This window comes from Camellia sinensis, chromosome 5 (genome assembly GCF_055761805.1).
Source record: "Camellia sinensis isolate YWXY chromosome 5, ASM5576180v1, whole genome shotgun sequence".
Lineage (NCBI taxonomy): Eukaryota > Viridiplantae > Streptophyta > Magnoliopsida > Ericales > Theaceae > Camellia > Camellia sinensis.
Genome location: NC_138965.1, coordinates 69,673,634 through 69,688,608, shown reverse-complemented (window position 1 = coordinate 69,688,608; position 14,975 = coordinate 69,673,634). Strand labels below are relative to the sequence as shown.

The window sequence follows — 14,975 nt, the reverse complement described above, 5'->3', positions numbered from 1 at the left end:
TTGTTTACTTTGTTTGCTTTGTAACAGGTACCATTAGTTGATCCAAAAAAGTCCTCATTCTTTTAAGGCATTTGGACCACTTCCACAATTACTTGATTGTTTTTGTTTGATTGTTTAGTTTAAATTGTTGCTTAATTCTTATTGATTGGGAGTTAGCATAATTTTTACTAACAACTTCCAATCTCGAAGTGGTATTTAAATCTAACCTCACAAGATTGAAAGTGAAAAAACTATTTTGCCGCTTCTTTTACAAAAATAATAAAAATATCTTCTATATAATAAAAGTTTTGATGTAATTCCATTGATTTAATTCCAGCTAACTAATATCACTATATACTATACAAATAAACACAATTTATCTCACCTTTTGAACTTAATACTATCACATTAATAATTCCCTCACTCAACCCTTTTTTTTGGGTACGTGGAAAAAAAATCCATTCAATTTCATTATACTAATAAATCCCTTCACCCAAACATGCCCTTCAAAGTGAAAAGGGCTATATTCTACTATTCTTAACTCAGCTTTAGATTATAGCCAGAACATACAGGGAATGTTGGGGAAATCATAGAGAGAGAGTGAGAGAGAGAGTTCATACCATCACCGGTTACGGTCGCCATTGACCATTTTCCTTGTTTAATTCTCCCTTCGCCGTTCGTCGTTCGTCAATCGCCGTTCGCTATCAACAGTGTTAGTGTTGCTCTTCAACTCCTTTTCGTGTTGCATTTGCCTTCTATTCCGTGTTGCAATTGCTTAATTAATTCATTTTAATTGTTTATTGAAACTCATTTTGTGAATCTATAGCGAGACTCCACACACACACGCGCGCACACAAAAAAACAATTTGTGCATCTAAATCAACCTCTCTGTCTCACGGAAAATTTAACTCACTTATTCAGACAAAACAATGGCAATTAGATGGCACATGAACATTTCCAAAAACCCATTTTTAAGCTGTGTATCATATATGTAAGTTTTGACAATTTGTGGTGTTTATATCACAAATATTATAACTTAATTATTTTTAATCATAACTAAAAAGAAATACACAATCAGTTATAATCAAACCCCTCTTCAGATATAATCAAAGACATTCTTGATAATAATCAAACTGGTCCTAATACCAAAATGGGTTATTCAGGCATATCCAAAACCTTGATTGTGAGTTATAATCAAGTTATAACAAATATCACAATTGATCATGACTAAAGATCACAAAAATTATAACTAGCAAATGATACACCTCTTTATTGGGAGTGTGCATTTCAGAATTTGCCACGGCACAATACCTAGCCAAGGGCATTGGCTCTACCCAAACCTTCTCATCCAAAATCAGATGCATCGTACTAGGGCACTTGAAGCTTCACTTCTATGAGGTCTCCTATGAGGTAGGAACTTCTAGGAATAGAGGAATAGTTTCTAGTCCTGTATATCGTTGCAAGAAATGCCAGAGAGTTGTTGCACTGCAAGAGAATCACAAACATCCTTTGGGTGGCATAAGAGGAAAAGTGGCAACCCGTTCAACAAGTGTGACAAGATTGAATGCTCATCCATCCGTTTTTGTTGAGCCTCTTTGTTGGATGACAACAGGTACAAACCATCAGACCATTCCCTTCTGTTTTGTCTAGAATAAAGATGTAGAAATAAATTAACAAACTGTGAGAAGTGGCTAGAGATATGGATGTTTGCGAATTTGTTTATGTTTGCTTGCATTTTGTATGATGCCTTTGACAATCACCAGCTGGGTAGTGATGCTGTAAGTGCCTGGCCTTCTGTTCATAGTATGTGGTTTAAGTCATATGATTTTTGTATTTCCATGTTCAAATTTATAGGCCTCAACACTTTGGATTCATTTTTGTCATCCTGGTTCTTTATGTGGTATATAGAGTAATTCTTATCATTACAGTTGTAGAGCATCACTAGCAGTGGCAGAGCTAGATTCTAATAAAATAGACAGAGAAAGTGAAACCATAGTTTATTCTAATAAAAATGTTAGGAATATAGAAATTGAGCCAAACACAGAAAGAAATCACAAACACTCACTTGATAATACATTTAATATTTAAGTTTATGGGTTAACTTAAACTACCCTTATTTTAAAGACACGTTCATTCTCTTACTAAGATTAACACAAACATAGAAACTATCTACATATGCAGATGCTGAATATTTTGTTGAAATAAAATAGTGGATGTTAGGGTGGTGGCCTATGCAAAAACAACATCAGATCAATGTCGGGACGGGGATGGGATCGGTGATGAAGTAAGAATAGTAATTAGGGCAATGACAGTCTGTGGGATAGTGAAGAGGAAGAGAAAACCAGCTGCAATAGTGGCAACAATGACCCATATATTTTTGAAGTAATCACGCTTCAATGAAGCTACTCTTCTGTTCCACCATCTCTTCCATTGAGCGTTCACTTTGTTGCACTGTTCAGCGTAGTAAAAAGATGGCATAATGATTGTTCCTATACCCAGATCGTTGAACATAACTGCCACCACTCATCATCACCAAGATAGTTTTCAAGAACTTCATGGCGACGAAGTTGGGTCACGTCTTCTTTGCAGTTGATAAGTTGATCCATGAAATACACATAATCGGTGAAATATTTGGGTTTTTCATCCGAGGAATGTTGTTCATAGGCAATGATGTTTCCGAAGAATGTCTCTATTAAATCAGTGACTTTAATCTTTGGTATTTTAAATAGACCATGTTCAGCGTGTATATCAAACATGCTGAGGTTAAGCCCATCATTATCATCCTCTACAGCCTCGAACTTGACACCAGCACCTGAAGCTCTATCACACACGGCATTTTAAAGCGAGTTGTCGGATTCTTGTTTTGGTGGTTATTTGATTCATCTCTGGAGGAGGAGGAGGAGGGAAGACAAACATTATGCACCAAGTCAAGAAAATTCTTGCTTTAAGAGAGACATATTTTCAAAATTGATTTTGGAAATGCTAATCCTTCTCGGTAGGTTTTGATAGATAGGCAATAAAGCCAGCTTTGTGAGGGTGGGGGTGAGGGTGAGGGTGAGGGTGAGGGTGGGGGTGGGGGTGGAGGTGGGGGTGAGGGTGATGGTAAGGGTGGGGTGAGGGTGAGGGTGAGGGTGGAGGTAGGATCAGGATGATTCTGGTTTGGATTTTGGGTCACGCCCATGCCGTAGCTCATGTCATAAAATTCAGATATAACAAAGAATGGAAGTTGGTTTTCAAGTAGCATTAAGTCCCTGCAAATTTGTATCATCTTCCGTGATACTTTGACTTCATCACCCACATGTGATTGTTAATGTTTATCCTCAACAACAAAAACTCATACAGACCAAAAAGAAACTCAATAACAAAGCAAGCATCATATAGCATCATTTTCACAAATTCATCATTATCGAGGTGGTCAACTGGGTCTGCATAACACTTGCGAGCTCTTTCTTCTAATTTCTTCATGGAGTCTAAATAATCCTCCTTACGCAGATTGTTGTTACGTTGAAGGAGCAATTCCAAATAATGCTCTTTACATTTTTCCATGGCAAGTAGTTTGGGTTGATCCTGGTGGTAAGGCCCTATTGAAATTAGGATAGGTGTGTATGCCTTTTCATTTGCATTACGCAGTCCTTCATGCACCCTAAAGATACAAGCTGCTTCATCGGCCAAAGCTTCTCTTTCTTCAATGCAGATGATAAGTTGTTCCATATTATTATCTGTTAAATTTGAAGGAAAATGTGATATCACCGACCTAAAACATTTATTTATTTATTTATTATTATTTGCATATGTAGATTTCACGTAGTGATTTCCATTGTATACAAAAATTTAATACAAGCAAAAATTTGTATTTATTAATTATAATTTTTAAAAAAAGGTGTCTATTTTTATTATGGATAAATTATAAATACGTGTTTGAGATTTATTTAAATACAGATTGCCTCATGTGGTTTTAAAAATTACATCATGCCCCTTTAAGTTTCTAATTAGATAACAAATGACTCATTTTATTAATAAATCATCAAATCAATTAACAATTTTTACTAATGTCATAAATATATTTTAATTAACAATTCAGATAATTTTGTTGATTTAAAAAAGGAGTAGTTAGAAACCGTTTTTGATCTTTTACTAGTATCACTCTATTTGGTTTTGATTTTTTAATAACTATTTTTTAAGTTTTCAATTCATATTTTTTTATTTATTTTTTAACATTTCAATCAATTTTTTTTTACTTTTTACATCCACTTAATTTAGATACACTTAAAATGTATAAAATTTGTATAAAAATCTTTCAAAAATTCATTAAATATAAATATATATATATATATATATATATATATATATATATATATTCCATACATTTTTGTATTTTTTTTCATATTCAATGATTTTTTTAAAAAAAAAAACGTGCACAAATTTTATATTTTTTAATTGTATCTAGATTAATCAGATGTAAAATGCTAAAAAAAATTATTAAAATGTTTTAAAAAAATCAATGAAAACAAAAAATATGGATTGAAAATTTAAAAAACTATTTTTAAAAAATCAAAACCAAAAATCTATTTCGTAATTAAATAATATAAAAATTAAAAATAATATTCTGTAAAGAGTTAGGCTGAACCAGGCCGAATCAAGATAAAAATCTTTATCTCAAGTCTAACTTACTCGAAAATGAAATAAGTTTAAAATCTTAACTCAACTCAACTCAACTTTATATCTTAAACAAAAAAATAATTAGATCGGACTAATATTGGTTTTGAAAATTAATTAAAATAATAAAAAGTCAATTCTTTTTTTTTTTTTTTGTACACGTCCTTTCATTAAAAATTTTAAAATAACCTTAACATTATGTTTGGTTCATGAATTTGGAGAGAGATTTAGAAAAGAAAAGAAAAAGATAGATGAAATATGAATAAAATATAATTGCATTTCCCACACATTTTTCCTTTTTCTCTTCGAATTCCTTCTCTAAATCCATGAACCAAAAGAAATGAAAATGCAATCTCACTTTTTGTTTGGTCAAAAGATTTGATGAAAGAAATGGAAAAAGAAATGACAATACATTCTCACTTTTTGTTTGGTTATAATAAAAAATATATAAAAAAAGAAAATGAGAGCAAAATGCAATCCTACTTTTTGAATTAACTTAGACTATTTTCTTTCTCTATTTCCCAATTTAGCGAATAATAGTTTGAAATTCGAATCTTATTAATTCTTTCTTCTTCTTCTTTTCTTTCTATTTCTCTTTCCCTTTTTATTTCCGTTATCAAATCTTTTAACTAAATACAACCTAAGTAAATTGGACACCCATCGTACCAATAGCCGCCCTACCTACCCTGGTCGAAACCCACCCCAGCCCAGACGTGGATAGTGACTTTTATTTATTTTTATGATTTTGTTTTTTCTTATATCTATCAATATAAGAATCTCTTCGATTGAAATGGAGCTTTTTATTTTGTCAAAATTATTCTCAACAAATGGTTGTATTCTTTTCAAAGAGTATGTATCACATTTGCTTTATAACTAAAGAAGAAAATGATATAATTTCATATTTTTTAAGTTATAATTATTAAAAAAAAAATCATAACCAAATACTACATGAAACATAAGCAAACATATCAAAATAATGTTATAACTAAAGAAGAAAATGACATAACAAAAAATGTATATGATAAAGAGCATGTATTGTGGAATTCTTCTACATATACAACTACAAAACAATAAAAGAAAATATGGAATCAAAAACTAACTATAAATACCTGACAAAGTTGGTTAGATGATGTGGAGATAATATTATTCAAATCAAATTGGACCAACTATTATTGACTGACAAAAACGAGTAGATCTTTTGTTAAATCTGAAGTAATAATAATGTTTCTTTGCAACTAAAAAGTATGAATGATGACCAGTTAAATAGACCTTTCAAATTCTTTACTTACTGAAGAGATTGAGGGAAGTTCCATAATCAAAGTAAATAATAAATTTTGAAAAGTTAAGATGCTTTAAATCAGTTCACAAGTAATATATTGATTATGTTTCTTGGAAATTACTTTAAAGTATCTTTTAATTTTTCAAAATTTATTACTCGCTTTCCTTGTTGGAATTATTTTTATATTCTATGCTTCCTATAAGCTATTTTTAAGTCATATTTGAATGACAAAGTTTTTAGGGGAATGAGAATCTCATTGCTAGTAATGGAATTACTAGTAATAAAATCCTTGTATTAAAGTTATTTAGGCATAGAACCAAAAGAAAAAAGGAAAAAAAAAAGTTATTTAAGCATTTGGTTTTGTTAGGAATCTGAAAGTGATATGATTTTAAATATTGTGGTCCAAATTATTACTTTTTTACACTTCAATGGTTAAAAAAATATGAGATACTTATTAGGGAAAATTATGCAACTATTCCATGTAGTTTATACGATGTGTCAATTTGATCCCTATTATTTCAATATGCTCGATTTTGCCCCTTAATTAATTTAACGGATTGTGTCATTTTAGTCCAATAAATAACAATTGTTAAGTTAATTTAATGGAAAGTCAAACAATGTGTCAATTTGGTCCTTGTATTTTACACAATATGTCAATTTGGTTCCTGTCAAAATCAAGAAAATTATAACAACAATGAGCAAATTGATACATCGTGTAAAGTACAAGGACCAAATTGACACACTATTTGACTTTTCGTTGAATTAACTTAGCAACCGTTATTTATTGGACTAAAATGACACAATCCGTTAAATTAATGGGCAAAATCGAGCAAATTAAAACAATATGGACCAAATTCACACATCGTGTAAACTATAGGGACTATTTACATAATTTACCTTATTTATTATTACAGTTAGAGAAGACTAACTAAGGAACTTTGTTGTCTATATGTATGAGTATGAGGTTATATTTATGGTATACAAAAGGGAGTCTTCGAAGCAATATAAGTATCACGACCCAAGCCCGCCCCTATAGGTTTAAAGTCGTAACTGGTCGGTAATCCTTGGATTACCAAAGGCCTCTATATTAACATATAATTAAGGGGCCAGCAGAAGCAACTTACAAAAAATAATGTCCATAGAGCTGTGTAGACATACATGGGAGAGAAAATTTTAAAACTTTATATACATATAAGTGACGTCAAATAAACAACAGTCTTACGTCACTTGATATACAGACAAAACAACATGTGACTTAGCCCAATATTCAGATACAAAAGAAAACAAAAAGACAGTGAACAAAAACAGAAACTATCAGCATACAATTTGTCCACACTTAAGCTTTTCAGGAACCTCTTGATGAGGCACAGTGGTTTGGCTGACTCAGACAAATCTAGGCAATCATCTCCCAGTCTAGTCACGCACCTGATCACCTATATACATGTAACCCTCAAAATATGATATAATCATTCATTCACAAGATCTATAGACATAATAGAAATGTTATATTTTCATTCATTAGAGTCTTCTTTACAAAATGTATTACATGCATTACAATTTCATAAATGTTTATCTTGAAATTATAGCATGTAGCTCTAACAGATAACAACAAAATAAATGCCCTATGGGCTTAGAGTTTTCCAAGTTATCACTTGGTTACAACAAAAGAAGAGTCCTAACTCTTTTACATATAAAGCCCTCGGCTAGAATTTACATTGAACACAAAACAAAATATACAAAAGTGGAGCCTTCAGCCCCTAAGCCTCCCAAGCTATGACCTTAGAGGTGGCATGTCACTGGTACCTGAAAATGGTTTCCCAAGTAGGGTGAGCCAAAGCCCTGTAGAGATATGCTAAACAATATATGAGAATTAACTAAAATATCAACATTAGATAAATGTGCAATATTCTTAACCAGCACATATCCTTTTCAAGGTCATTGAACATAGATAACCAATATCTCAATTTATTTCCATTCTTCCATTTCGAGTGGATCAATTAACCAAATTCCATTATTATCAAAGCAACCAAAATGAGACTACAACTCAATGGTCCACAATTCAATATATTTATCAATCCAACACTTCTATTTCTTGCCATTTTACGGAACCACGTCCGAGGGAGCCGGCACCCATAAATATATAAGATTTCGAAACTTTCACCCAAGACACTTCGGCCAACTTAATTATCAATGGTATAGCGATCCCGGTTTTCCCTTTCTGTATCTGTTGTATTCCGGACTTTGGTTCCGTGGAGTTGGTAGTTGTATCTATCTAATTGTCGTCCTTTGATTCCATTTGTTTGAGTTTTCGGATATGTTGGGCATGTTTCGAGCAGGTGGGTTGAGCCTTGGTCTAAAATCTTGTTGCCAGGTTTTTGGTCGTTCCGCTCGAGCGGGTCGAGTAGCGCTCGAGCGGAGATTGCATACTCCCAGTATTTTTGTGCTCTGCAAAACTTCTGCAAGCATGTTTTTCACGCTCGAGCGGGTTTCTTTACGCTCGAGCGGTAGCGCTCGAGCGGGTATGTTAGCACTCGAGCGGACTTGTAGGAACCCACATTTTACGTCTTAATCATGTTCATGAGCATCTGTATGATTATGGCTTGTTAAGCTTGCATGTATATGTTTGTGACTCGTTCTGCTTAAGTGAGTGAGATCCACGTCTTGTTTTGATGCCTTGGTGATTAGTCTAAGTGTCGTGCGCTTGCCTTGCTCCTTCCTTGATGTGAAACCTAGGTCACGCCTTGCCTAAGTTATGATTAGCCGATGTTATGCCAAGCCTAGGTTACGTTACGCCTAGACCATTCCGAGCCGAGGTCATCCTCAGCCTAGAAGTATCTTGGAACCCCTTTGTTGACCTCCATCCTTGCTTTGACTCATTGGCCGAGATGTTACCTTTGCACCCAAGTGATCTCGTCCTGGAGTGGTATGACCTAGACCGAGGTGTGGCACATCTAGGCCAAGGTGTGGCACAGCTTAGTCAAGAGTTGTCCTTCCTAGCCGAGGTCATTGTCACCTTAGTTGCCGAAGCCCTTGTTATTAGCCGATGTCACCCCTTGCCGGAGTGCCATTCCGTGTAGCTTGTTAGATACGCCTTGTTATTAGCCGATGTCATTGCCTCGTCAGAGAGCCCATACCGCTTTACTTGTTGAACACCCTTTCGCCATGCTTTGTCTGGTCTGTCAGTCCCCTTTTCAGGGAAAAACCTAACCAGTCGCCGCCACGTGTCCCCGCAGAGGGTTAACCCCAGAACCGGGTAAGGGAAACTATCATTTGGTATCATAACCTTGCCTTTTAGAGAGAGAAGCTCTAGGAGGAAGAGGAAGTTTTAGAGTGAGAAAGTAAGTCTTCAAGCTTGATTCCAAGAGATCGAAGCGTTAGATTCGTGTATTGAGGTTAGATCCTTGGCTTACTCTTGTTGTTCCTGTGTTTATCTAGCTGCATTGCATGATCGAACCTGTTCTTAGAAAGAGAAACTGATTTTACCTGCACGTCATGCATTAATTTGAAACTGATTTTAGAAAGAGAAAATAATGTTCATACGTTCTTGAAGAAAAAGTCTTGTTTTGATCCGGAAGCTTGCATAGAAAATCATGTTTTTGTGTTTATTTCCACAAGAACCTCAAGTACGGGTACCCAGGTCCATGTTTTCAAACTCGTAGCATGAAAATCTCAGATTTTGTAATAACGGGTTGTAAATGAACATTCGTATTCTTCATGTTTTCGTACTCATGTTCTTCATGTTCATCAGCAGAGGGAAACCCAGAGTTTCCCGACCTCTTTTCCTTGCATGTGGCCCTCGGGGACACACCTCGGCAAGAAGGTGTGGAACCTCGGCCTAGACCTGGTTAGTGCCCAGCATGTTTTTCCGAGATCATTGGTATACATATGAAACTTGTTTAAAAGTGCATTCAATAGGCTTTGCCATGTGTTTGTAGGACTTGGGCTTGTCTCGACCCCGACGTTTGAAGAACTATGTGAGTGGTATTTTTAATAAAGCTATGTTATACTTGTTTTGATAAATCTCGTTTTGCTTTGTTTTGATGAAAAGTATTTGATTTAACATGAATGACTATCCCTATTTGTATATCAAGCACTATCTTGTTTTGATGACATGTCTTGAAAGTCCTTAGTGCCAGGGGACTATAATGCAACTGCACTCTTGTCTTGAAAGTCCTTAGTGCCAGGGGACTATAATGCAACTGCACTCTTGTCTTGAAAGTCCTTAGTGCCAGGGGACTATAATGCAACTGCACTCTTGTCTTGACATGTCATCGCCCCTTGTAATATGTAGATGTTATTAACATCCAAGGAACTTGAAAGACCGGCAGTGAACTTGATTTTTTTCCCTCTTGATTGTATAGTATGCTATGTATTGTTTTGAAAGAAACCTTGGATATCAATCATGTAAAACCTTTATTTCTAATATCATTCACTGAGTATCCAAGCTCACCCTCTCTATATATATGTAGGTGGTGAACAAGAAGGCAATGAGGCCTAGACGTAATGCCGATATGTTTTTGGGTGCATTGCCGACCTGTTTTGGGATTGCATTTTGTACCATCTTGAAGATCATGCTTCTTAGCTTATGTTTCATGTGTACTTGTATACGTCAGCTTGAGAAGCCTTTTGGTCAAGATGTATTTTGTATCTTATTTCCTTATTGTACTTAAGTTTTAAGACTTGTAAAAAAAATGTATGTCATTCCATTGGACTTATGCACGGCTCTTATGGACAACTCAGATTTTTGTATATATAATGCTTCCGCACTTGTAAGCCCCATATTTCATACTCTGATCGTGTGTGGTTTTTGTAAGTCGGCCTTCGGTAACCTCGGGTTACTGGCCATCACGGCACCAAACTACTAGGGGCGGTTTGGGGGCGTGACAGGACTGGTTTTCGCGCTCGAGCGGATATACTTTATTCTTGTGTCTTGGCGCTCGAGCGGGCCTCCTTGCGCTCGAGCGTGTCTAGATTTTTGTGCTTGACACTCGAGCGTTCTATTCTCCGCTCGAGCGGGAGAGTCGTATATCAGATGGCAGCTAGGCATTTTTGAATCACTTTTCAACTTCACTCTCTCTCTCTAACTTTCTAAAAACGCCATTTGAGAGCTTCTCTCACTAAAACCTCCACTTCTCTCTAGGTATTGATCTAGTTAGAGTAGTCTTCCACCCTTTGGCCTTTGTAAAAGTTGTGTTGATCGTCGAGGGCTTCATTTTGATCCGTGGATCTTGGAGTTTGGAGCATTTTGGTTTTCTTCATCTTCTTCCCTTGGGTTCCGAATTTGAGGTAGGGATTCCTACTCACTCTTATGGGTTTTGACCTAGATATTGAGTTTGTTGTATAAATGGTTTTGGGTTTTGGAAACTAGGGTTTCAAATGTATATTTTCGAAAAGAGAGTTTTGATTATTTTGGACCATAAACATGTATTTGGGTTTCAAAATGAGTATGTTGATGTTGTTGGTAATATATGGACTCTTGGAGTCAATATTGAGAATAAGGTGAATTATGCCATGTTTGGGTATATTTGGGTCATTAGTGTAATTAATGACATTTGGTGAGAAATTGTGGAATTGAGTTGAATATAATGAAATTGGCTCATTATGAGATGGATTAGTGAAGTTGGATTTATTAATCGCTCACTTTTGGAAATATGGATATTTTATCTGTTGGTGCTTTTATTATCTATTTAGAAATAATTGCTTTGGGCTACCGGTGGAGGGTAGTTTTGATTGTTGTAGACAATGTATGATGATTAGGCAAACTAAAACTAATCAATTGGATGTGTCATAGAGTATGACGGTTGAAAGAATACATTAACTTTATGTATTGATTGATTATGTATATGACCTTTGTGTATATACGTTGTGTGTGTAGGGGAGGAGATAAGGGATGTACTCCACGGTTTAAGGGAAGATAGGGGATGATGGACCTCTAAACCGGATATTGTTTAGGAGGAGATAGGGGATGGACTCCGTTGATACAGCTCATATGCTTATCAGTTAATGTGTTGATATAGCTCATATACTTATCTATGGAAGTGTTGGTATACCCCATATGCTTATCTGTTGAAGTGTGGATACAGCTTGTACGCTTATCTGTTGAGATGTTGACGTAGCTCATATGCTTGTCTATCGAAGTGTTGATATAGCTAGTATGCTTATCTATTGTGAAATGGGAAATGTTTAATGTGAGTCATTACCTCATGTAAAATGTTGGCCAGGTTCTGAGCCGTTGTTGTGAATTGCGAATTTGATAAGAAATGGAAAATGAAATGAAATATGGACACTGTGGTCATGTAATGAAAGTGGTATGTGAATTGGTTTATGTGAGTCAAACATTTATCAATTGCTAATGTCTTAGTTACTGCTCATATTGTGTTTAGCATATCTCTACTGGGCGTTGGCTCACCCTTTATGGGACATCATTTTCAGGTACAAGTAGCATGCCACCTCCAAGGACATAGCTTGGATGGTTATGGGAGTTGAAGACTCTTTTTTATTATTTTGTTCGTATTACATGTATATCAAGCCAAGGGCTTATTTTATATAGAGTTAGTACTCTTCTTTTTGTAACCAAGTGTTGACTTGGAAAGCTGTAAGCCCGTAGGGCATTTGCTTTTGTTGTTAACATGTAATATTGTTGTAAGAACTACTCTGATGAATAGAAAGGTGTTGATTTCTCTTATATCATTGCATGTCTAAAATGATGGATTTTATGTATTATTTTGACGGCGTTACAAATGGAGTCCATTCCCTATCTCCTCCCAAACAATGGAGTACAATGACTAATCAAAACACATATTCAATGGTTTAATCAAACCGTCATATTCAATGACATAGTTCAATTGATTAGTTTCAATTATCCTAATTATCATGCAGTTTCTACAACAATCATAGTTGTCATCCACCGATAGCCCAAAACAGATATATCTAAACAGATAAATAAATCTATTAACAGATAATATATCAAATTCCATAGGTGTATGATTTATTAAACCAACTACACCATTCAATCACATATTCCCCCAATTTCATAATTCCCAAACCAATTTCATTATTTACATAAATAGTTATTTCAATTCAGCTTAGGGCAAAATTTTCTCATTTTCCAAATATTAACCGATAGGTCTAAATATCACCATTTCAACAATAAAGAACCTCATACACAAACCCCCCCAAGGTTACTTTGTAGATCAACATGAGAACCCTTTTAGTTTAGAGCCAAAACCTTAACTTTTACCAAAATCTTCCCAAATCCCACCATTTATACAATATGACAAATATCTAGGTTAAAGCTCATATTAAAGAGTAGAATATCTCTACCTCAAAGTTAGGAGAGCAAAGGAGAAGATGGAAGAAACTTTGGAGATGACCAAACTCCACCTTTTTCGGATCAAATGGAAGCCCACGCAAAACTCTATCTTTTTAACAAAGAGGGTAGGGTAGAAAGACCCTAGATCAAGGAGTATTTGTAGAGAGATATAGAGTTTTAGAGAGAGGAGGTGCTGGGTTAGGGTTTTTAGGGAAAAAAAAGATAAAAGTGGTGTAAAATATGTCTGCTACAAACTGATATACGCGGTCTTCGCTCGAGCGAAGGAGTTGTCACTCGAACGGCCAGACACAATAATGACCTCGCTCGAGCGCAAGAAGCGTCGCTCAAGCGTAGAATACAAAACTCCAAGTCTATCACCAACGTAGACGAACGCTTGAGCGCAAGAAGTCTCGCTCGAGCGATACACTTTCACCTTCCCAGAAAAGCTGCGTCTGGGAGAAAAACTTGAAGACCCTCATTTCTCGCTCGAGCGCAAGAAGCCTCACTCGAGCGAAGAAGCAAACTATACAAGGCTCACTCGAGTGCAAAATCCTCGCTCGAGCAAAGAAGCCAAAATCTGGGCAACAACCATTTATACCAAAAGACAACCAACCTATTCCAAACTCGCCCAACAAGTCCCAAAACGCAAACTCAAAGAATTAAAGGAAGGAAACAAGACATAGACAACAACATACAATCATGGAATCGGGGTCCGGAACACAACAAAGGTCAGGGTAAAACCGAGATCGCTATAATACATAAATAATAGAATGAGTTGGAGCCCAGTGAATAATAACATAATAAAGGTGTCACGACCCAAACCCGCCACTATAGGTTTAGCATCATAACCGACCAGTAATCCTGAGATTACTGAAGGCCTCTGAACAAATTAAACAAAATTAAGGGGCTAGCAGAAGCAAACACATAAATATAATCGTCCAATGAGCTGTGCTGACTTATATGAAACAGAATATTTAAAACTTTATATACATATCTAAAATTCATTCTCACGTTATACCCACACACTTAACTATAGTATCTTAAGTAGAGTCAACAAAAACAAAGAAAGTCTTATATATAGAAACTACCGGAGCTTATAACATGTGAAACATCAGGAACCTCCATATGAGGCAAAATGATTGGTTGACAACAGAACACAGATCCAGACAAAAGTCTTCAGGCCTGATCTCCAGAACGCTCACCTATATATATATATATATATATATATATATATACACACAGTAAGCTAAAGCCCAGTGAATAACATAAAGGTAAAGATGTTAGTGAACGAATTCCGAACATATCATATTCATAAAACAGATCATAACAGAATCAATTCTCATATCTGAACATAATAATGGTACATCCAATAGAACATATCGCATCGTCATCCGACTAGAGTAATCGATTTCGGATACCGATTAAACACATCACCACTTTGACAAATGGCTAACGAGATCTCATAATCACATATATGCCATGGACCCGCATTAACATGTTGTTCCCCATGACTTGGGACTATCTTTGGATGCCATAATAGATTTCAAACATAGGACATCCGTTCGTGTAAACAAATATCATTTCAGAAATCATAACTTATCAAATCACATTTGGAACATAATTTATATGAACATATCTTTACAATAACGTTACTCATAGTGGGCTTCCAGAAACGGTTGGTCAGTCTTCGAGTCTTGACCTACAAACACAAATGTACATAGCGCAAAACATGTCTCGTTATTACTCATT

At 35.3% G+C, this 14,975-nt stretch overlaps 1 protein-coding gene across 1 annotated transcript; it reads right to left on the bottom strand.

The window, feature by feature from the left end:
- Positions 1 to 2,229: 2,229 nt before the first annotated feature.
- Positions 2,230 to 3,690, bottom strand: LOC145791473 (UPF0481 protein At3g47200-like). Its single transcript, XM_082871825.1, has 3 exons — positions 3,278 to 3,690; positions 2,475 to 2,799; positions 2,230 to 2,430 (listed from the first exon to the last, which is right to left on the bottom strand). Exons 1-3 carry the CDS (start codon positions 3,688 to 3,690, stop codon positions 2,230 to 2,232), a joined length of 939 nt encoding a protein of 312 aa, XP_082727951.1.
- Positions 3,691 to 14,975: the final 11,285 nt, after the last annotated feature.

Excerpts from the sequence above, each read along its gene's own strand:
- LOC145791473 (XM_082871825.1), bottom strand. The coding sequence starts at position 3,690 with ATGGAACAACTTATCATCTGCATTGAAGAAAGAGAAGCTTTGGCCGAT. Across the intron at positions 2,800-3,277 it reads ATAAACATTAACAATCACAT|AGCTTCAGGTGCTGGTGTCA; the intron begins GTGGGTGATGAA and ends CGTGTGTGATAG. Across the intron at positions 2,431-2,474 it reads AGTTATGTTCAACGATCTGG|TGCAACAAAGTGAACGCTCA; the intron begins GTATAGGAACAA and ends TACGCTGAACAG.